General features: G+C 48.3%; 1 protein-coding gene across 1 annotated transcript in view; it reads right to left on the reverse strand.

Annotated features, from left to right (window-relative positions):
• The window catches only part of OPHN1 (oligophrenin 1), a 94,815-nt gene that overhangs the window by 31,028 nt on the left and 39,361 nt on the right, over positions 1-24,426 (reverse strand). Inside the window, 9 exon segments of the mRNA XM_038748273.1 lie at positions 9,386-9,545; positions 9,739-9,818; positions 9,820-9,845; positions 10,207-10,265; positions 11,029-11,113; positions 14,781-14,855; positions 16,483-16,545; positions 16,687-16,720; positions 22,783-22,861. Of these exon segments, the coding sequence (XP_038604201.1) occupies positions 9,386-9,545; positions 9,739-9,818; positions 9,820-9,845; positions 10,207-10,265; positions 11,029-11,113; positions 14,781-14,855; positions 16,483-16,545; positions 16,687-16,720; positions 22,783-22,861 (661 nt within the window).

A 24,426-nucleotide genomic window follows, 5' to 3' on the forward strand; every position in this document is an offset into this window, starting at 1 on the left:
GGTGAGCTCTCAGTAGGGCTTTGAAAGGAGGAAGAGAGCGAGCTTGGCGGATCCCTATGCAGCAGACAAATGGCAGCAAACCTTGTGACTCCCAGGCCCGTGCCCTAACCCTATGCAGCAGACAAATGGCAGCAAACCTTCTGACTCCCAGGCCCGTGCCCTATCAATCAATCAATCAGTCAATCAATCGTGTTTATTGAGTGCTTACTGTGTGCGAAGCACTGCACTAAGCGCTTGGGAAATCCAAGTTGGCAACATATAGAGACGGTCCCTACCCAACAGTGGGCTCACAGTCTAAAAGGGGGAGACAGAGAACAAAACCAAACATACTAACAAAATAAAATAAATAGACTAGATATGTACAGGTAAAATAAATGAATAAATAAATAAATAAATTAACAAATATGTACAAACATATATACATATATACAGGTGCTGTGGGGAAGAGAAGGAGGTAAGATGGGGGGATGGATAGGGGAATGAGGGGGAGAGGAAGGAAGGGGTTCACTCTGGGAAGGCCTTCTGGAGGAGGTGAGCTCTCAGTAGGGCCTTGAAGGGAGGAAGAGAGCGAGCTTGGCAGATCCCTATGCAGCAGACAAATGGCAGCAAACCTTGTGACTCCCTGGCCGGTGCCCTAACCCTATGCAGCAGACAAATGGCAGCAAACCTTCTGACTCCCAGGCCCGTGCCCTATCAATCAATCAATCAGTCAATCAATCGTGTTTATTGAGTGCTTACTGTGTGCGAAGCACTGCACTAAGCGCCTGGGAAATCCAAGTTGGCAACATATAGAGACGGTCCCTACCCAACAGTGGGCTCACGGTCTAAAATCCGGAGACAGAGAACAAAACCAAACATACTAACAAAATAAAATAGACTAGATATGTACAGGTAAAATAAATAAATAAATGAATAGAGTAATAAATATGTACAAACATATATACATATATACAGGTGCTGTGGGGAAGAGAAGGAGGTAAGATGGGGGGTGGAGAGGGGAACGAGGGGGAGAGGAAGGAAGGGGTTCAGTCTGGGAAGTCCTCCTGGAGGAGGTGAGCTCTCAGCAGGGCCTTGAAGGGAGGAAAAGAGCGAGCTTGAAGGATCCCTATGCAGCAGACAAATGGCAGCAAACCTTGTGACTCCCAGGCCCGTGCCCTAACCCTATGCAGCAGACAAATGGCAGCAAAGCTTGTGACTCTCAGGCCCCTGCCCTATCAATCAATCAATCAATCAATCAATCGTATTTACTGAGTGCTTACTGTGTGCGGAACACTGCACTAAGCGCTTGGGAAATCCAAGTTGGCAACATTATAGAGACGGTCCCTACCCACCAGTGGGCTCTCAGTCTAAAAGGGGGAGACAGCGAACAAAACCAAACATACTAACAAAATAAAATAGACTAGATATGTACAGGTAAAATAAATAGATGAATAGATAGAGTAATAAATATGTACAAACATATATTCATATATACAGGTGCTCTGGGGAAGAGAAGGAGGTAAGATGGGGGGATGGAGAGGGGATCGAGCGGGAGAGGAAGGAAGGGGTTCAGTCTGGGAAGGCCTCCTGGAGGAGGTGAGCTCTCAGTAGGGTCTTGAAGGGAGGAAGAGAGCGAGCTTGGCGGATCCCTATGCAGCAGACAAATGGCAGCAAACCTTCTGACTCCCATGCCCGTGCCCTATCAATCAATCAATCAATCAATCAATCAATCGTATTTATTGAGTGCTTACTGTGTGCGGAGCACTGCACTAAGTGCTTGGGAAATCTAAGTTGGCAACATATAGAGACGATCCCTACCCAACAGTGGGCTCACAGTCTAAAACGGGGAGACAGAGAACAAAACCAAACATACTAACAAAATAAAATAAATAGACTAGATATATACAGGTAAAATAAATAAATAAATAAATAAATAGAGTAATAGATATGTACAAACATATATACATATATACAAGTGCTGTGGGGAAGAGAAGGAGGTAAGATGGTGGGGTGGAGAGGGGAACGAGGGGGAGAGGAAGGAAGGGGTTCAGTCTGGGAAGGCCTCCTGGAGGAGGTGAGCTCTCAGTAGGGCCTTGAAGGGAGGAAGAGAGTGAGCTTGGCGGATCCCTATGCAGGAGACAAATGGCAGCAAACCTTGTGACTCCCAGGCCCGTGCCCTAACCCCATGCAGCAGACAAATGGCAGCAAACCTTCTGACTCCCAGGTCCGTGCCCTATCAATCAATCAATCAATCAATCAATCAATCGTATTTATTGAGCGGTTACTGTGTGCAGAGCACTGCACTAAGCGCTTGGGAAATCCAAGTTGGCAACATATAGAGACGGTCCCTACCCAACAGTGGGCTCACAGTCTAAAAGTGGGAGACGGAGAACAAAACCAAACATACTAACTAAATAAAATAGAGTAGATATGTACAGGTAAAATAAATAAATAAATAAATAAATAAATAAATAAATAGAGTAATAAATATGTACAAACATATATACATATATACAAGTGCTGTGGGGAAGAGAAGGAGGTAAGATGGTGGGGTGGAGAGGGGAACGAGGGGGAGAGGAAGGAAGGGGTTCAGTCTGGGAAGGCCTCCTGGGGGAGGTGAGCTCTCAGTAGGGCCTTGAAGGGAGGAAGAGAGTGAGCTTGGCGGATCCCTATGCAGCAGACAAATGGCAGCAAACCTTGTGATTCCCAAGCCCGTGCCCTAACCCCATGCAGGAGACAAATGGCAGCAAACCTTCTGACTCCCAGACCCGTGCCCTAACCCCATGCAGCAGACAAATGGCAGCAAACCTTCTGACTCCCAGGCCCGTGCCCTATCAATCAATCAATCAATCAATCAATCGTATTTATTGAGCGCTTACTGTGTGCGGAGCACTGCACTAAGCGCTTGGGAAATCCAAGTTGGCAACATACAGAGACGGTCCCTACCCAACAGTGGGCTCACAGTCTAAAAGTGGGAGACAGAGAACAAAACCAAACATACTAACTAAATAAAATAGAGTAGATATGTACAGGTAAAATAAATAAATAAATAAATAAATAAATAAATAAATAAATAAATAAATAAATAAATAAATGAATAAATAGAGTAATAAATATGTACAAACATATATCCATATATACAGGTGCTGTGGGGAAGAGAAGGAGGTAAGATGGGGGGATGGAGAGGGGAACGAGGGGGAGAGGAAGGAAGGGGTTCAGTGTGGGAAGGCCTCCTGGAGGAGGTGAGCTCTCAGTAGGGCCTTGAAGGGAGGAAGAGAGCGAGCTTGGTGGATCCCTATGCAGCAGACAAATGGCAGCAAACCTTGTGACTACCTGGCCCGTGACCTAACCCTATGCAGCAGACAGATGGCAGCAAACCTTCTGACTCCCAGGCCCGTGCCCTATCAATCAATCAATCAATCAATCAATCAATCGTATTTATTGAGTGCTTACTGTGTGCGGAGCACTGCACTAAGCGCTTGGGAAATCCAAGTTGGCAACATATAGAGACGGTCCCTACCCAACAGTGGGCTCACAGTCTAAAAGGGGGGAGACAGAGAAGAAAACCAAACATTCTAAGAAAATAAAATAGACTAGATAGGTACAGGTAAAATAAATAAATAGAGTAATAAATATGTACAAACATATATACATATATACAGGTGCTGTGGAGAAGAGAAGGAGGTAAGATGGGGGGATGGAGAGGGGAACGAGGGGGAGAGGAAGGAAGGGGTTCAGTTTGGGAAGGCCTCCTGGAGGAAGTGAGCTCTCAGTAGGGCCTTGAAGGGAGGAAGAGAGCGAGCTTGGCGGATCCCTATGCAGCAGACAAATGGCAGCAAACCTTGTGACTCCCAGGCCCGTGCCCTAACCCCATGCAGCAGACAAAAGGCAGCAAACCTTCTGACTCCCAGGCCCGTGCCCTATCAATCAATGAATCAATCGTATTTATTGAGTGCTTACTGTGTGCGGAGCACTGCACTAAGCGCTTGGGAAATCCAAGTTGGCAACGTATAGAGACGGTCCCTACCCAACAGTGGGCTCACAGTCCAAAAGGGGGAGACAGAGAACAAAACCAAACATACTAACAAAATAAAATAAATAGACTAGATATGTACAGGTAAAATAAATAAATAAATAAATAAATAAATAAATAGAGTAATAAATATGTACAAACATATATACATATATACAGGTGCTGTGGGGAAGAGAAGGAGGTAAGATGGGGGGATGGAGAGGGGAACGAGGGGGAGAGGAAGGAAGGGGTTCAGTCTGGGAAGGCCTCCTGGAGGAGGTGAGCTCTCAGCAGGGCCTTGAAGGGAGGAAGAGAGCGAGCTCGGCGGATCCCTATGCAGCAGACAAATGGCAGCAAAGCTTGTGACTCCGAGGCCTGTGCCCTAACCCTATGCAGCAGACAAATGGCAGCAAACCTTCTGACTTCCAGGCCCTGCCCAAACCATTCCACTTCCCCCATCTCTCTCTTTCCCTTCCTTAGAAGTTCCCATCACCCGCCTCTACCATCCACTCCAGATACCAGATAACTTGTACTTCTCAAGCGCTTAGTACAGTACTCCTCACACAGTAAGCGCTCGATAAATACGATTGAATGAATGAATACCAGTCACGGTCACCTCCCGCACACCCCTAGACCCCAACTTCCAACTTTTTGAACTCTTCTGATCCCTGTCTCGCATTCCCTCTCCCTTTCTCCATCCCTACATTGATCCTTGGGGACTTCCATAATCTCATAGATGTTCCTGACGACTGTTTGGCTGCCCGCTTTTTATCACTCCTCAACTCCGCTGACCTTCTGCCCCATCCCAGCTCGCGTGACTCGACAACCTAGACGGACACTCCAACTCATCATCTCTAGCCGCTGTGCCATCTCTACCCTCACCGACTCTGAGATCCCTCTATTAGACGACAACCTCCTCACCCGCCTTCTCTCCCCCACACCGCCTCCCTGCAAATCTGTGCCATTCCACCACGAGACCGCCAATCTTTTGACTCCATCGGATTTATCATTAATAATACTAATAATTATGGTATTTGTTTAGCGCTTCACTCCCATGGCTGCGACTCCCATCTTTATTCGGATGATTCCCAAATCTCCATCTCCAAATCTCCATCTCCTTTCAGACTGTGAGCCCACTGTTGGGCAGGGACTGTCTCTATATGTTGCCAATTTGTACTTCCCAAGCGCTTAGTACAGTGCTCTGCACACAGTAAGTGCTCAATAAATATGATGATGATGATGATGATGATGATGATCCCCAGCCCTCATCTCTCACCTTCCCTGCAGTCTCGCATTTCTTCCTGCCTTCATGACAGCTCTACTTGGATGTCCCACCAACACCTCAAAATAAATGTCCAAAACAGAACTCTTCATCTTCCCACTCAAACCCTGTTCTCTCCATGTTTTCCCACCACTGTGGACGGCATCACTATCCTCCCTGTCTCCCACCCCCGTAACTTTGGCATTATCCTCAACTCATCTCTGCCTTTCAACCCACATATTCACCAAATCCTTTCACTACAACCTGAAGAACATCGCTAAAATCCACCTTTACCTCTCAATCCAAATGGCCACCACGCTGATCCAAGCTCTTATTCTATCCCGCCTGGACTGCTGCATCAGCCTCCTTGCTGACCTAACTGAGCTCCCAGACTGAGCCCCCTTTTTCCTCTCCTCCTCCCCATCCCCCCCGCCCTACCTCCTTCCCACAGCACCTGCATATATGTTTGGACAGATTTTTAACTCTATTTTACTTGTACATATTGACTATTCTATTTGTTAATGATGTGCATTTAGCTTTAATTCTATTTGTTCTGACGACTTGACACCTGTCCCCATGTTTTGTTTTGTTGTCTGTCTTCCCCTTCTAGACTGTGAACCCACTGTTGGGTAGGGTTGCCGACTTGTACTTCCCAAGTGCTTAGTACAGTGCTCTGCACACAGTAAGCGCTCAATAAGTATGACTGAACGAATGAACGACCTCTCTGCCTCCTGACTCTCCTAACTCTGGTCCATATGTCACTCTGCTGCCCGGATCATTTCTCTACAAAACTGTTCAGTCCACGTCTCCCCCCTCCTCAAGACCCTCCGGTGGTTGCCTATCCACCTCCACATTAGAGACTCCTCACCGTCGGCTTTAAAGTTCCCCATCAACGTGCCCCCTCCTGCCTCACCTCACTGCTCTCCTATCCCACCCCAGCCCACACACTTCACTCCTCTAAATGCCAATCTACTCACTGAACATCCATCTCATGTACCCCACCACCGACTCCTTGGCAACAACTTCCTTCTCTCCCTTCCTATGTGACAGACCACCGCTCTCCCCACCTTCAAAGACTCCTTAAAACCTCCCCTCCTTCAAGAGCCCTTCCCTGACTAAGCCCTAATTTCCCACACTCCCTCATCTGTCCCCCTTAAGTACTTGATGTGTAGCTGTGTAAGCTGTGTGACTGTGTGAGCAGTCAGCTGCACAGCACTTCATTTAATTTCCGTCTCCCTCTCTAGATTGTAAGCTCTTTGTGGGTAGGGAATGTGTCTACCAACTCTGCTGTAATAGTAATAATTATCATATATTTTAAGCGTTTATTAAGTGCCGTGTAAGCTGTGTAAGCTGTGTGACTGCGTAAGCGCAGTCAGCTGCACAGCACTTCATTTAATTTCCATCTCCCTCTCTAGATTGTAAGCTCTTTGTGGGTAGGGAATGTGTCTACCAACTCTGCTGTAATAATATCGAATATTATTACTCTGCTGTAATAATTATCGAATATTTTAAGCACTTACTATGTGCCGTGTAAGCTGTGTAAGCTGTGTGACTGTAAGCACAGTCAGCTGCACAGCACTTCATTTAATTTCCACCTCCCTCTCTAGATTGTAAGCTCTTTGTGGGTAGGGGATGTGTCTACCAACTCTGCTGTAATAGTAATAATTATCGTATATTTTAAGCGCTTACTATGTGCCAGGCTCTGTTCTAAGTGCTGGGGCGGATGCAAGGTAATCAGGTTGTCCCACGTGGGGCTCACAGTCTTCAACCCCATTTTACAGATGAGGTCACTGAGGCACAGTGAAGTGACTTGACCAAGGTCACACAGCAGACAGGTGGCGGAGCCGGGATTAGAACCCAGGGCCTTCGGACTTCCAGGCCCGGGCTCTAGCCACTAGGCCACGCTGCTTCTCTACCGCTGCACTGTCCTCTCCCAAGTGCTTCGTAAAGTGCTCTGCACACAGTAAACGCTCAATAATAATAATGATGGTATTTGTTAAGCGCTTACAAGTGATTGATTGACTGATTGACAGTGCTCTGCACACAGTAAGCGCTCAGCAAACATTAGTGATCGATTATAGCTTTAATTCTATTTGTTCTGAGGATTTTGACACCTGTCTCCATGGTTTGTTTTGTTGTCCGTCTCCCCATTCTAGGCTGTGAGCCCGTTGTTGGGTAGGGACCATCTCTACATGTTGATGACTTATACTTCCCAAGTGCTTAGTACAGTGCTCTGCACACAGTAAGCGCCCAATAAATATGACTGAATGAATGAATGATTGACTGAATTCAGTGCTCCGCACAGACTAAGCATTCAATGAATAATTGCTGAAGACACACCAGGGCCCAGGGGACAGAGCTCACGATGTCAGCCCCGCCGGGGCATGTGGGGGAATGCGGAAATGAACACGGAGTCCTTTTTGTCATCTGTCACATTGTCATCTGTGTCATTTGTCACAGTCTAGAAGACTGTGAGCCCACTGTTGGGTAGGGACCATCTCCACATGTTGCCAACTTGTACTTCCCAAGCGCTTAGTACAGTGCTCTGCACACAGTAAGCGCTCAATAAATACGATTGACAATTGATTGATCTGTAAAACAGGTTGACAGTCATGTGCACTCCTCTCCTCCCGGCTGAGCGGGCCGAAGGGGGCAGATAGTGGGGCCGAGGCTTCCCTCTACCTACCATCTTCATCATTCTCCATTTCCCTCCTGCGGACTCATTTGAAATATTTGCTTAGCTCCCGGCTGAATGCACAGGGCACTCGGCAACGGCTGTGCGTGCGGGCTAATAACTGTTTCTTTTAAGAACTTTGGGCTTAACCTCATTGCTGCAGAAGCGACAGCCAGTGAGGGCAAGGCCTGGCTTAATTAGAGCCCGGGTGGGCGGTCTGGGGCAGGGACGGGTGTGCCCGGACGGCGTGGCCGACTGTCCACCTGCCTGGCGGCGGGCGGGAGTTCGGAGAGGCCGCCCCAGGGCCCTGCCATTTCCCTGGATAATAATAATAATAATAAAGATAGCACTTATTAAGTGCTTACTATGTGCTAAGCACCGTTCTAAGTGCTGGGGAGGCTAGTCTTAATCCCCATTTTACAGGTGAGGGAACTGAGGCACCGAGAAGTTACGTGACTTCCCCAAGGTCACCCAGCTGACAATTGGCTGAGCTGGGATTGGAACCCATAACCTCTGACGCCAAAGCCCGGGCTCTTTCCACTGAGCCACGCTGCTTCTCCATCCACAGTCTCTGGATGTGAAGGAAGCATTACATCTTGGGAGAACGGGCTTCTAATTTCCCCGGCTAACTGAATTAGCCTCCAGACAAGGCCCACGGAAAGCCTTCTCTGCTTCTTGTGCCAAATGGAGGAGGCAGGGAGGAGAAAGGCCAGCAGGAAGCAGGAGGAGGGGGCGGTTAGTGATCGGAGCGCCGCCCCCTCCTCCCCTCTGGGCATCCCACCCTACCCGCACAGCTGTCACCCCTGGTTACACAGATCTCTGGCCCTCTCTCCCACCCAGGACCACCCCCGCATCGGGCCCAAGGCCCACCGATAAAGGGAGGGGGCTCTCACCCCAGGATCCCCAGATGGGCCTGCTTCCCTCCCCATCCAAGAGAAACGACACATCCAAGGGGGAAAAGCACGGGTCTGCCCCTGGTCTGCTGTGTGACCTTGGATGGATCACTTAAACCTCTCTTTTCCTCATCTGCGAAATAGCCATGAAATTCCTGTTCCCCCTCCCCGGTGCCCCGGGTGGGCAGGGGTTGTGTCCGATCCGTCTCGCCTTGTCCCAGCGCTGCACAGAGGGCTTGGCACACAATGAGTGGCACAGGATATGCCATGCCCCAGAGGCTGGTCGAAGGGAAAGCCAATGGCATGGCAGGTAGCCCTGCCCTCCCAGGGGGAGCAGACTGCAGCCTGGGGGGCACAGGGGGTGTGCCCTGCTGAGGGGGAACAGGAGAAGGGTGGGATGTGGAGAGGAGAGGGGTGAGACCCCACTGGGGAAAGGGCACGTATGGGAGACGACCCTGCCAGGGGGAGGGAGACACAGGGAGAGGGCCCCACTGTGGGGGGAACCCCGCTGGGACAAGGGAGAAGAAAGTGGGCACGGAGAGGGAAGGGGGAGGGAAGCAGCTGACCTTGCCAAAGTGCTCGATGAGGATTTCCACCACGATGTTCTGGAATTTGATGTTCATCATAGCGGCCACGGTGTCCTCCTGGGCCCGCATGAGCGTGGGCCCGAACACCACTGCCATGTTGGCCGGGGTCATGAGGTTCTCCCGGCTCAGCTCGCACACGCTGAGGGGAAGAGGGGCCAGGGGTGGAAGATGGAGGGGTGCGGTAAGCCGGAAAAGAGCCCACCACCCTGAAAAAAGGATCGGTCTCAGCCCCCTCCCCCTGCCCTGCCCCGGGACCCCTCCTCGGGGCCCCGTCTGGGCCGCAGCAAGCCCGTGGCCCAAGGATGGCTCCCGGGCTGCAGCGAGCACTTTACCTGACCAGGTGGCGGATGAGAAGTTCCAGCATTTCACGGTTCTTGGGGGGGAGTTTGTAAACCAGGGAGTGGACGGCCCCCCAGACGCTCGTCCAGGTTTTCCGACTCTGAGGAGAGGAGACCGGGTGCGTCGATCCAGCCGTTCGCCCATCAATCGGGACATCATCCATTCATCTTCCACCAGTCCATCCGTCTGCCCATCCATCCATCCACCCACCTAACCAACCACCCATCCATCAAATCACCCATTCTTCCACCCACCCAGTCGCCTACCCATCCAATTGCCCATCCATCCGCCCGCCCAACTGCTCTCAGACTGGCTGCGGGAGACCTGCTGAGGGATTGGGGGCCTGGGGCAGTTGCCCCTTGGGCCCAACAGCTAAAATGACTCTGCCCCTCATCCTCGGGCCATTGGTAGGGTGCAATAGTCGTGGGCAGGGAAAGTATCTCCAAGGGACGGATACTTACTGGCAGCAGAGACGAGCTCTTTGTGGAGCTTATAGGTCATGACGGGTTCTGAAAGGTTCCTGAAAGCCAAAGATTGAGGGAGAGTGAAAGAGAGATGAAGAGAGACAGAATGGGGAGAGGGAGAAAGAGAGAGAGAGAAAGGTGAACTCCTGGGAGAGAGGAAGGTGGGGTTGGTTGGGAGACCCTTCAAAAATAGATCTGGACCTCCCTGGCTCCCTTGGCCCACATCTATCCCAGACAGGCACCATCGCCACCCCCCTGCCTCTGGGCCAAGGGTCTGAAGCACAGAAACATGCACGCAACAGCCCCCTCCCCAAATCTGGGTTTTGGAGGGGTGGGTTTACAGCTTGGGGTAGGACCGCGGGTGAAAGGGGGAGCCTGCTGAGGGGCCTGCTAGTTCAAATCGCAGTGGGACCTAAAGTTTTAGAGAAGCAGCGTGGCTCAGTGGAAAGAGCCCGGGCTTGGGAGCCAGAGGTCATGGGTTCTCATCCCGGCTCCGCCGCTTGTCAGCTGGGTGACTTTGGGCAGGTCACTTCACTTCTCTGGGCCTCGGTTACCTCATCTGGAAAATGGGGACCAAGAACGCGAGCCCCGTGTGGGACAACCTTGATTACCTTGTATCCGGCCCCAGCGCTTAGAACAGTGCTTGGCACTTAGTGAGCACTTAAGAAATACCAAGATTGTTATTATTATTAAAGAAGCCCTATCTGGCTGAGCTCTGGGTGGGAGAAAATGAGGCTTGTTGGGAACCGGGCAACCTCTGTTGGGGATGAGGGGTCCCCAACCTTCTCCCCCACCCCGCCAGCCTGCCCCCCGGGGCACCTGAGGTAGAATTTCAGGGAGCTTGTGATTGTTTTGATGTCCCAGTCACTGTCCTGGAGATCCACCTCTCCCGGGCACCGAGGGTCTGGGGAGAGAGGGCGGAGTGGGGGGTCAGTCATGTCCCAGCCCCCCTCTCCCCTCCCCAGAATTTTGAGGTCACCCGACGGCCTGCCCCCACACACACCCCCTCAGGGGTCTGACCCCACAACCCAGCCCCCCAGACATTGGAAGGAGCAAAAAGAGCCACTGAGGGACGGACGCCAAGTTCCACAAGACGCCAGTGGCTTTCTTAAAAAAAAAAAGGTATTATTGTCATTGTTATCATCATTAGCATTGTTCTCGTTATTATCGCAATCATCATCGTTATTATTATTATTAATAATAATAATAATAATGGCATTTATCTATGTGCAAGGCACTGTTATTATTATTATTGAGCTGAAGGACCAGAGGGCTACACAATTTTGGGACTAAATCCTGACAGGATTACCTCCTTCCCCCTCCCCAGGGCTACATCCCACTCACCCCAACACTCCTTTCTGAGGGCTACACAATCCCAGGACTACACACTCCCAGGGCTAAACACACCCAAGGATTATACCTCCTCCCTAACATCTGCAGACTACACAATCCCGGAACTTCACAACTCCAAGACTGCACCCCTCTTCTCCCTCCCCCGCCCCCCAAGGACTACACACCCTGAGAGCTACACAATCCTAGGTCTAGATATCTCAGGACTACCCACCTCAGAGGGCCTCCCCAGGCCTACACAATCCCAAGGTCTACAACCCCCGCAACCTGAGGGCTAAACAACCCCAGGGCTATACACCTCCAGGGCTACAAACACCAAAGGAGAGGATTTTTCCTCTCCTCCTCCCCGTCCCCTCACCACCTCCTTCCCCTCCCCACAGCACCTGTATATATGTTTGTACAGATTTATTACTCTATTTTACTTGTACATATTTACTATTTTATTTATTGTGTTAATGATGTGCATCCAACTTTATTTCTATTTATTCTGATGACTTGACACCTGTCCACATGTTTTGTTTTGTTGTCTGTCTCCCCCTTCTAGATTGTGAGCAGGTCGTTGGGTAGGGGCCGTCTCTCTATGTCGCCAACTTGTACTTCCCAAGCACTTAGTACAGTGCTCTGCACAAAGTAAGCGCTCAATAAATACGACTGAATGAATGAATAAATGAATAGAGAAGCAGCATGGCTCAGTGGAAAGAGCCCGGGCTTGGGAATTCATGGGTTCATATCTCGGCTCTGCCACTTGTCAGCTGGGTGACTTTGGGCAAGTCACTTAACTTCTCTGTGCCTCAGTTACCTCATCTGTAAAATGGGAATAAGACTATGAGCTTCCCGGGGGGACAACCTGATCACTTTGCAACCTCCCCAGCACATAGTAAATGCTTAATAAATGCCATTATTATTATTATTATTATTATTACTACTATTATTATTATGTTCCACCCAACCCCTCTTCCTATATCTGGAGTGTACTTCTTTATTCATCTATTTAGCTATCCATTTATTTATTTATATTAGTGTCTGTCTCCTCTAAACTCTGAGCTCGTTGTGGGCAGAAATGGGTTTGTTGTTCTACTGTACTCTCCCAATCACTTAGTACAGTGCTTTGTAATAATGATAATAATAATAATGGCATTTATTAATAATAATAATAATGATGGTATTTGTTAAGCACTTACTATGTGCAAAGCACTGTTCTAAGTGCTGGGAGAATACAAAGTGATCAGGTTGTCTCACATGGGGCTCACAGTCTTAATCCCCATTTTACAGATGGGGTCACTGAGGCAGAGAGAAGTTAAGTGACTCACCCAAAGTCACATGGCTGACAATTGGCGGAGGCTGGATTTGAACCCATGACCTCTGACTCCAAAGCCCGGGCTCTTTCCACTGAGCCACGCTGCTTCTCCACATGCTGCTTTGTACACAGTAAGAGTGAAGAGAAGCAGTGTGGCCTAGTGACAAGAGCCTGGGCTTGGGAGTCAGAGGTCATGACTTGTCTGCTGGGTGACCTTGGGTAAGTCACTTCACTTCTCTGGGCCTCAGTTACCTCATCAGTAAAATGGGGATTGAGACTGTGAGCCCCACGTGGGGCAACCCGATTACCTCGTACCTACCCTCATGCTTAGAACAGTGCTTGGCACACAGTAAGCGCTTAACAAATACCATAATGATTAGGAGTATTCATTCATTCATTCAATCATATTTATTGAGCGCTTACTGTGTGCAGAGCACTGTACTAAGCGCTTGGGAAGTACAAGTTGGCAACATATAGAGACAGTCCCTGCCCAACAATGAGCTCACAGTCTAGAAGGGGGAGACAGAGAACAAAACAAAATATATTAACAAAATAAAATAAATAGAATAAATATGTACAAATAACATAGAGTAATAAATACATACAAATAGTAATAATAATAATAATAATGGCATTTATTAAGCACTTACTATGTGCAAAGCACTGTTCTAAGAGCTGGGGAGGTTACAGGGTGATCTCCCCCTCCTCCCCCTCTCCATCCCCCCCGCCTTACCTCCTTTCCTTCCCCACAGCACCTGTATATATGTATATGTTTGCCCGTATTTATTACTCTATTTATTTATTTATTTTACTTGTACATATCTATTCTATTTATTTTATTTTGTTAATATGTTTTGTTCTCTGTCTCCCCCTTCTAGACGTGAGCCCACTGTTGGGTAGGGACCGTCTCTCTATGTTGCCAACTTGTACTTACAAGCGCTTAGTACAGTGCTCTGCACACAGTAAGCACTCAATAAATATGATTGATTGATTGATCAGGTTGTCCCACGGGGGGCTCACAGTCTTCATCCCCATTTTCCAGATGAGGTAAACTGAGGCCCAGAGAAGTGAAGTGACTTGACCAAAGTCACACAGCTGACAAGTGGCAGAGCTGGGATTTGAACCCACGACCTCTGACTCCAAAGCCCGGGTTCTTTCCGCTGAGCCACACCGCTTCTCTAGAAGTGGTAGTAGTAGTAGTAGTTGTAGTAGTTGTAGTAGTAGTAGATCTTGCCCATCCGCCAAGCTAGCTCTCTTCCTCCCTTCAAGGCCCTACTGAGAGCTCACCTCCTCCAGGAGGCCTTCCCACACTGAGCCCCTTCCTTCCTCTCCCCCTCGTCCCCCTCTCCATCCCATTTTACCTCCTTCCCTTCCCCACAGCACCTGTATATATGTATATAGGGTTGCACGTATTTATTACTCTATTTATTTATTCATTTATTTATTTTACTTGTACATTTCTATCCTATTTATTTTATTTTGTTGGTGTGTTTGGTTTTGTTCTCTGTCTCCCCCTTTTAGACTGTGAGCCCACTGTTGGGTAGGGACTGTCTCTATATGTTGCCAACTTGTACTTCCCCAGTGCTTAGTACAGTGCTCTGCACACAGTAAGCGCTCAATAAATACGATTGATAGATTGATTGATAGTAGTAGTAGTAGTAGTAGTAGTAAGTGCTCAATAAATAAAAATAATAATAATAATAGCATTTATTAAGCGCTAACTATGTGCAAGGCACTGTTCTAAATAAATATGACTGAATGAAGGACTCCAACCTCCCAGAATTGCACACCTCCCAGGGCCGTGTCCGACCCCACCGCTGTCCCCCTCAACTACAGGTCACTGACTGCCAGGGTGCCCGGCCCGTAATCCCCGGGCCCCAGTGCCCACCCTCAGACCCCCTCTCAGCCCCCGCCGGGCGCTCACCAAAGAAAGCGTTGAGCAACTTCTGCACCTGGAGGTTGCTTCCCACCGTCCTGTAAACGCCTTCCGTCCAGAGCCCTGCACAAACACGCGGTGCACGCATGGTGCGTTCACGGGGCACATGGAACAGACAGTTGGGTGACCTCACTTTAATTCTCTCACTTCTCCAACCCAGCCCGCCCACTTGGTTCTTGTAGTGTGACCCTTCTCTCTGGGCCTCTATCTCTTGTAGTGTGACCCTTCTCTCTGGGCCTCCATCTCACCAGTCTCGCCACCGATCCCTCGCCCACGCCCTCCCTCCTCTAATCCGACAGATGACTCTCCCCCACTTCAAAGCCTTATTAAAGGCCCATCTCCTCCAGGAGGCCTTCCCAGACTTTTAGCCCCACTTTTCCTCATCTCCCGCTCCCTTCTGCGTCGCCCTGACTTGTTCCCTGTGATCTTCCCCCCTCCCAGCCCCACACTGCTTATGTACGTATATGAAATTTTGTTTATTTGTATTGATGTTCCCCCATCCAGGCTGTAAACTCGTCACTGTTTATTGTTTGACGCTTAATCCAGTGCTCTGCACACAGTAAACACTCCCAGACTGAGCCCCCTTTTTCCTCTCCTCCTCCCCATCCCCCGGGCCCTACTTCCTTCCCCTCCCCACAGCACCTGTATATATGTTTGTACAGATTTATCACTCTATTTTACTTGTACATACTGACTATTCTATTTATTAATGATGTGCATTTAGCTTTAATTCTATTTGTTCTGACGACTTGACACCCGTCCACATGTTTTGTTTTGTCATCTGTCTCCCCCTTCTAGACCGTGAGCCCGCTATCAGGTAGGGACCATCTCTAGATGTCGCCGACTTGTACTTCCCAAGTGCTTAGTGCAGTGCTCTGCACACAGTAAGCGCTCAATAAATCCGATTGAATGAATGAATAAATGAATAAATCCGACTGAATGAATGAATGAAATGAGGATGGTGGGGTCAGACAGTGGGCTGAGGATGGGATGGTCGGACGGAGGGGTCGGGTCAGGACAGCGGCAGCGAGGAGGCCGTTGTCATTGGGCGGCTCAGATCCCATGGTTTTGCGGGACAGGATCCGGGACAAGTGGGGGCATGGCTTACTATGTGCCAAGCACTGTCTAAGCGCTGGGGTAGAGACAAGGTAATCAGGTTGGACACAGTCTCTGTCCCCCACGGCGCTCACACTGTTCATCCCCATTTTATAGATGAGGTAGCTGAGGACCGGAGGGGTGAAGTGACTTGCCCACGGTCACGCAACAGACACATGGGAGAGGTGGGATTAGAACCCAGGGCCTCCTGACGCCGGGCCTGGTCTCTAACCGCTTCGCCACGCTGCTTCTCAGACAGCATGGGGTGTAGCCAGGCCTGGGGTGGGATCAGCAGAGAAGCAGCGTGGCTCAGTGGAAAGAGCCCGGGCTTTGGAGTCAGAGGTCATGGGTTCAAATCCCGGCTCCGCCAATTGTCAGCTGGGTGACTCTGGGCAAGTCACTTCACTTCTCTGTACCTCGGTTACCTCATCTGCAAAATGGGGATTAAGAATGTGAGCCTCCCGGGGGACAACCTGATCACCTTGTAACTTCCCCAGCGCTTAGAACAGTGCTTTGCACAGAGTAAGCGCTTAAGAAATGCCATCATCATTATTATTATTATTATCAGGATGAGAGGGGGCTAACCAAGTCCTACCTTTGGCTTCCACAGCGTTGATGCACTTTCGGACAAACCTGAAGCCCACATCATTCAGCTCCACTGTTTCCGGCAAAGGAGAAGGGGGCTCAGACAGGCCCGGCCCAGCCCCAACCCAGCCCCACCCCAACCCCAGCCCAGGCCCCTCCGGGGTCCAAAAAGGGGTGGAAAGTGGAAGCGGGGGCAGGAACGGCAGTAACTCACTCTCTTCCCTCTTCGTTATGGGGCTGTGGTAAATCTGCAACAGAAAAAGAGAAGCAGCGTGGCTCACTGGAAGGAGCCCGGGCTTTGGAGTCAGGGTTCATGGGTTCAAATCCTGGCTCCGCCAATTGTCAGCTGTGTGACTTCACTTCTCTGTGCCTCAGTTATCTCATCTTCAAAATGGGGGTTAAGGCTGTGAGCCCCACGTGGGACAACCTGATCACCTTGTAACGTCCCCAGAGCTTAGAACAGTGCTTTGCACGTAGTAAGCGCTTAATAAATGCCATTATTATTATTATTATTAAAAAGAGCAAACTACCAGTCGGGCCTCCACGAGCCTGGCTCTGGCCAGCTTCAGGCCGGACTGTCCGGTCACACCGGGGCTGGGCTCTGGAGGAGCCGGAAGCATCTCTCCAGCCGCGGACAGAAGTGAAATGTCCCTGATCATCATCATCATTATCATCAATCGTATTTATTGAGCGCTTACTATGTGCAGAGCACTGTACTAAGCGCTTGGGAAGTACAAATTGGCAACATATAGAGACAGTCCCTACCCAACATTGGGCTCACAGTCTAAAACATTGGGCTCACAGTCTGATCCCGGCCCAGGCCGGAGGTGGGGGAGTGGAGGGGTTCTTTCCTCCCGCAGTCCACTCCGGATCTGAGCCCAGTCCAGTTTCATCCTGACCAGTCCAGTTTTCCATTGCTCTGTGCCCAGGGTTTCTGTCATTTCCAAGTTCCATGGATAAAAGCAGCACCCATATTCCCGGGGAGAGAGGAGGGGACTCTGTGGCTTTGGGGTGAAGGGGTGATCGGGGGTTCCTTCCCCCAACCCAGGGTGGGATGAACTTCCAAAGGGGTCCATGCCAGTCGCGGCCCCCCCACCCCTGGACTGATGGTTGAGAGGAGCTGTTGGCACGCCCGGAATGCCCCGGGAGGCCGCTTTTCCATCCCTCATCCCTTCTCCATCGGAAGGCTGAGATCCAGAGAAAATAATAATAATTATGGTATCTGTTATGCGCTTACTACGTGCCAGGCACTGAACTGGATGGGGGCAAGGGGCTTCCAGGCCTCGGGGGTCCACACCACGGGAGCCAAATCACCACTGGCTGGACTCCCGGCCTCACCCAGCCAGGCTCTGACAGTTTCCTGACAAGGCTGAAGAGACCCCAGGTAGCATCCTTGTAAACTTCTTTGTGCTCGCTCAAGCGCTCAGTACAGCGCTCTGCTCTTTCCAAGTTCTCAGTTGAGTGCTCTGCACGCAGAAAGTGCTCAATAGAGACAATTGCTTGACAGTTGACAGGTTTGGCGCAGGGCTGGGGTAGAATAATAATAACGATGGTATTTGTTAAGCGCTTACTATGTGCCAGTTACTATGTGCCGAAGATTAATGTTAGGAAGACTACCTATGAAGAGCCTAGAAAAAGTCATGATATAACCAATGCCACAAAAATACAAATCGTCAACTGTCTGGTATTTACAGTGACAACGCATGGATCCGAAAGCCGGACAGTGAAAAATCAGGATAGAAAGAACGTCGATTCTTTTGAAATTTGGTGTTGGAGAAGGCTTTTGCCAATACCATGGACGGCCCGAAAGACCAACAAATGGATTTTAGAGCAAATTAAACCAAAGTGGTCTTTGGAAGGCCAAACGACTTGACTTAGATGAGCATATTTTGGACACGTGATCAGGAGGACTGATTCTCCAGAGAAGACGCTCATGCTAGGAAAAGTCCAGGGAAAATGTGGAAGACGTAGACCGGCAGCTAGATGGAGAGAGACCGTAACAACGATAATGGAAGAACCATTAGAAAAGTTGCGGATTATGGCAGAGGACGGGACATTCTGGAGAAAGTATACCCCTGGAGTCACTACGAATCGGAAATGACTCGATGGCACTTAATAGTAATAATAATAATGTGCCAAGCAATGTTCTAAGCGGTACATATTTATTATAATGATTTTATTTTGTTAATATGTTTGGTTTTGTTCTCTGTCTCCCCCTTCTAGACTGTATATATGTATATATGTTTGTACATATTTATTACTCTATTTATTTATTTATTTTACTTGTACATATCTATTCTATTTATTGTATTTTGTTAGTATGTTTGGTTTTGTTCTCTGTCTCCCCCTTTTAGACTGTGAGCCCACTGTTGGGTAGGGACTGTCTCTATATGTTGCCAACTTGTACTTCCCAAGCGCTTAGTACAGTGCTCTGCACACAGTAAGCGCTCAATAAATACGATTGATGATGATGATGATGATGTGAGCCCACTGTTGGGTAGGTGCCAACTTGTACTTCCCAAGCACTTAGTACAGTGCTCTGCACACAGTAAGCGCTCAATAAATACGACTGAATGAATGAATGAAAAGGTAATCAGTTTGTTAGCTGTGTGACTTTGGGCAAATCACTTAACTTCTCTGTTCCTCGGTTCCCTCATCTGTAAAATGGGGATGAAGTCTGTGAGCCCTACGTGGGACGCCCTGATTACCTTGTACTACCCCAGTTCTTAGAACACATAGTAAGCACTTAACAAATACAGCGTGGCTCAGTGGAAGTAATGGGTTCTAATCCCTGCTCCACCACTTATTGGCTGTGTGACTTTGGGCTTAATCACTTTACTTCTCTGTGCCTCAGTTTCCTCATCTGTCGAATGGGGATGAAGACTGTGAGCCCCACGTGGGACAACCTGATCCGCTTGTATCCCCCCAGTGCTTAGAACAGTGCTTCGCAAATAGTAAGCGCTTAACAAATGCCATCATTATTATTATTAAATACCATAATTATTATCATTATTATTATTATTTGCAGTGCTTGGCACATAGTGAGTGCTTAACAAATGCCATCATGCATGATTCTTAATCAACGGGTAGGAACTGTCTCTAATTGTGGCCGAATTGTACTTTCCAAGAGCTTAGTCCAGTGCTCTGCAAACGGTGAGCGCTCCATAAATATGAAGCAGCGTGGCTCAGTAGAAAGAGCACGAGCTTTGGAGTCAGAGGTCATGGGTTCCAATCCCAGCTCTGCCAATTGTCAGCTGTGTGACTTTGGGCAAGTCACTTCACTTCTCTGTGCTTCAGTTACCTCATCTGTAAAATGGGGATGAAGACTGTGAGCCCCCCACGGGACAACCTGATCACCTTGTAACCTCCCCAGCGCTTAGAACAGTGCTTTGCACATAGTATGCGCTTAACAAATACCATCATTATTATTAGTAGTAAATACCACAATTATCATTATTACTATTAGCAGTGCTTGGCACATAGTGAGTGCTTAACAAATACCATCATGATTCTTAATCAACGGGTAGGGACTGTCTCTATTTGTCCCCAAATTGTACTCCCCAAGTGCTTAGTCCAGTGCTCTGCACATGGTAAGCGCTCTATAAATATGAATGAATGAACGAATGAATGACTAGATGGATGAAGCAGTGGATAGATTTGCACATAGTAAGTGCTTAACAAATGCCATCATTATTACTATTATGAATGAATGAATGACTAAATGAACGCATGAGTAAATGAATGAATAACTGGATGGATGAAGCAGTGCATGGATTTGCACATAGTAAGTGCTTAACAAATGCCATATTATGAATGAACGAATGAATGAATGAATGACTGCATGGCTGACTGACTGAATGAATGACTAACTGGATGGATGAAGCAGTGGATGGATTTGCACATAGTAAGTGCTTAACAAATGCCATCATTATTATTATTATGAATGTAAAAACTGCTCACTCTTGGCTTCAAGGCTGTACATCCCCTCGCCCCCTCCTACCTCACCTCCCTTCTTTCCTTCTCCAGCCCAGCCCGCACCCTCCGCTCCTCTGCTGCTAACCTCCTCACTGAGCCTCGTTCTCGCCCGTCCTGCCATCGACCCCCGGCCCCCGTCCTCCCCCAGGCCCGGAATGCCCTCCCTCTGCACATCCACCAAGCTAGCTCTGTTCCTCCCTTCAAAGCCCTACTGAGAGCTCACCTCCTCCAGGAGGCCTTCCCAGACTGCTGAGCCCCCTTTTTCCTCTCCTCCTCCCCATCTCCCCATCCTACCTCCTTCCCCTCCTCACAGCACCTGTATATATGTTTGTACAAATTTATTACTCTATTTATTTTATTTGTACATATTTACTAATCTATTTATTTTGTTAATGATGTGCATCTAGCTTTACTTCTATTAATTCTGATGACTTGACACCCATCCACATGTTTTGTTTTGTTGCCTGTTTCCCCCTTCTAGACTGTGAGCCCGTTGTCGGGTAGGGACCGTCTCTAGATATTGCCAACTTGTACTTCCCAAGTGCTTAGTCCAGTGCTCTGCACACAGTAAGCACTCAATAAATATGATTGAATGAATGAATTATTATGAATGAATGAATGACTGCATGAGTAACTGACTGTCTGAATGAATGACTGGATGGATGAAGCAGTGGATAGATTTGCACAAAGTAAGCGCTTAACAAATGCCATCATTATTATTGTTATGAATGACTGAATGACTGCCTGACTGACTGAATGAATGAAGCGGTGGATGGATTTGCACAAAGTGCTTAACAAATGCCATCCTTATTATTATTATGAATGAATGACTGCATGACTGAATGAATGAATAACTGGATGGATAAATTTGCACGTAGTAAGCACTTAACAAATGCCATCCTTATTATTATTATGAATGAATGAATGACTGCATGACTGAATGAATGAATAACTGGATGGATGAATTTGCACATAGTAAACACTTAACAAATGCCATCATTATTATTATTATGAATGAATGAATGAATGAATAACTGAATGGATGAAGCGGTGGATGGATTTGCACAAAGTAAGCACTTAACAAATGCCATCATTATTATTGTTATGAATTACTGCATGACTGCATGACTGCCCGCCTGACTGAATGAATGAATAACTGGATGGATGAAGCGGTGGATGGATTTGCACAAAGTGCTTAACAAATGCCATTCTTATTATTAGTATGAATGAATGAATGCCTGACTGACTGAATGAATGAATAACTGGATGGATGAAGCAGTGGATGGATTTGTACAAAGCACGTAACAAATGCCATCATTATTATTATGAATGAATGAATGAATAACTGAATGGATGAAGCAGTAGATGGATTTGCACAAAGTAAAGCGCTTAACAAATGCCATCATTATTATTATTATGAATGAATGAATGACTGCATAACTGACTGAATGAATGAGTAACTGAATGGATGAAGCGGTGGATGGACTTGCACAAAGTAAGCGCTTAACAAATGCCATCATTATTGTTATGAATGAATGAATGACTGCCTGACTGACTGAATGAATAACTGAATGGATGAAGCGGTGGATGGATTTGCACAAAGTAAGTGCTTAACAAATGCCATCATTATTATTGTTATGAATGAATGAATGACTGCCTCATTGACTGAATGAATGAATAACTGAATGGATGAAGCAGTGGATGGATTTGCACAGAGTAAGCGCTTAACAAATGCCATCATTATTATTATTATGAATGACTGACTGACTGGATGAAGCGGTGGATGGATTTGCACAAAGGGCTTAACAAATGCCATTATTATTATTGTTATGAATGTATGAATGACTGCCTGACTGAATGAATGAATAACTGAATGAATGAAGCAGTGGATGGATTTGCTCAAAGTAAACGCTTAACAAATGCCATCATTATTATTATTATGACTGACTGAATGAATGAATGAATAACTGAATGGATGAAGCAGTGGATGGATTTGCACAAAGGGCTTATTAACAAATGCCATCATTATTATTGTTATGAATGACTGAATGAATGAATAACTGGATGGATGAGGCAGGGGATAAGGGCCTATTAACAAATGCCATCATTATTATTGTTATGAATGACTGAATGAATGAATAACTGGATGGATGAGGCAGGGGATGGATCTGCGCAAAGTAAGCGCTTAGCAAATGCCATCATCATCATCATCATTATTATTATTATGACTGACTGACTGACTGACTGAATGAATGAATGAATGAACGAACGAACAGTGACCAGGAGCGGTGGGTGTCGCCCTTGCCCCGCCAGGGGGCGCCCTTGGCTAACGTACGGGCTCCTTTCCGTCCATGGCCTCCATCCACAGGCGCCGATTGGCCTCCGACAGCGCCTGCAGCGTCAGCGTCCCCGGCCTAAGGAGGGAAGCGTGATGACGTCACCGCGCCGCCGCCCCGCCCCGCGCATGCGCCGCGCCTCTGAGGCGACCCGCTGCCTGGTCGTAGGCCTGCCTCGCCATCTTGTTCCCTTGGTCTCTCCCAGGGGTTTAGCGCAGTGCTTTGCACACGGTAGACGCTCAATCCAGCTCCTCCACATTCCAGCATATTTATTGAGCGCCTGTAGTGTGCAGAGCACTGTAATAAGCGCTCGGGAGAGGACAGAAGGACAATAAACAGACGCAGTCCCTGCCCTTACCCCTTCCACTCTTCCCCCCTCAACCACCTTTCCCCTCCACATTCATTCACCCCATCATATTTATTGGGCGCTTATTGTGTGCGGAGCACTGTACTAAGCGCTCGGGAGAGGACGGAATAACAAACACATTCCCTGCCCTTACCCCTTCCTCCCCCCTCAACCATCTTTCCCCTTCACATTCATCCACTCCATCATATTTATTGGACGCTTATTGTGTGTGGAGCACTGTACTAAGCGCTCGAGAGAGGACGGAATAACAAACACATTCCCTGCCCTTACCCCTTCCTCCCCACTCCTCCCCCCTCAACCACCTATCCCCTCCACATTCATTCACCCCATCATATTTATTGAGCGCTTATTGTGTGTGAACCACTGTACTAAGCACTCGGGAGAGGACAGAAGGACAATAAACAGATGCAGTCCCTGCCCTTACCCCTTCCTCCCCACTCCTCCTCCCTCAACCACCTTTCCCCTCCACATTCATCCACTCCATCATATTTATTGAGCGCTTATTGTGTGCAGAGCACTGTACTAAGCACTCGGAATAGGACAGAAGAACAATAAACAGACGCAGTCCCTGCCCTTACCCCTTCCTCCCCACTCCTCCCCCGTCAACCACCTTTCCCCTCCACATTCATCCACCCCATCATATTTATTGAGCGCTTATTGTGTGCAGAGCACTGTACTAAGCACTCGGAATAGGACAGAACAATAAACAGACGCAGTCCCTGCCCTTACCCCTTCCTCCCCACTCCTCCCCCGTCAACCACCTTTCCCCTCCACATTCATCCACTCCATCATATTTACTGAGCGCTTATTGTGTGCAGAGCACTGTACTAAGCGCTCGGGAGAGGATAAACAGATGCAGTCCCTGCCCTTACCCCTTCCTCCCCACTCCTCCCCCCTCAACCACCTTTCCCCTCCACATTCATCCACTCCATCATATTTATTGAGCACTTACTGTGTGCAGAGCACTGTACTAAGCGCTCAGGAGAGGACAGAAGAACAATAAACAGACATAGTCCCTGCCCTTACCCCTTCCTCCCCACTCCTCCCCCCCTTAACCACCTTTCCCCTCCACATTCATTCACCCCATCATATTTATTGAGCGCTTATTGTGTGCAGAGCACTGTACTAAGCGCTCAGGAGAGGACAGAAGGACAATAAACAGACATAGTCCCTTCCCTTACCCCTTCCTCCCCACTCCTCCCCCCCTTAACCACCTTTCCCTCCATATTCATTCACCCCATCATATTTATTGAGCGCTTACCTCTTCCTCCCCCCC

Source organism: Tachyglossus aculeatus, chromosome 6 (genome assembly GCF_015852505.1).
Source record: "Tachyglossus aculeatus isolate mTacAcu1 chromosome 6, mTacAcu1.pri, whole genome shotgun sequence".
Lineage (NCBI taxonomy): Eukaryota > Metazoa > Chordata > Mammalia > Monotremata > Tachyglossidae > Tachyglossus > Tachyglossus aculeatus.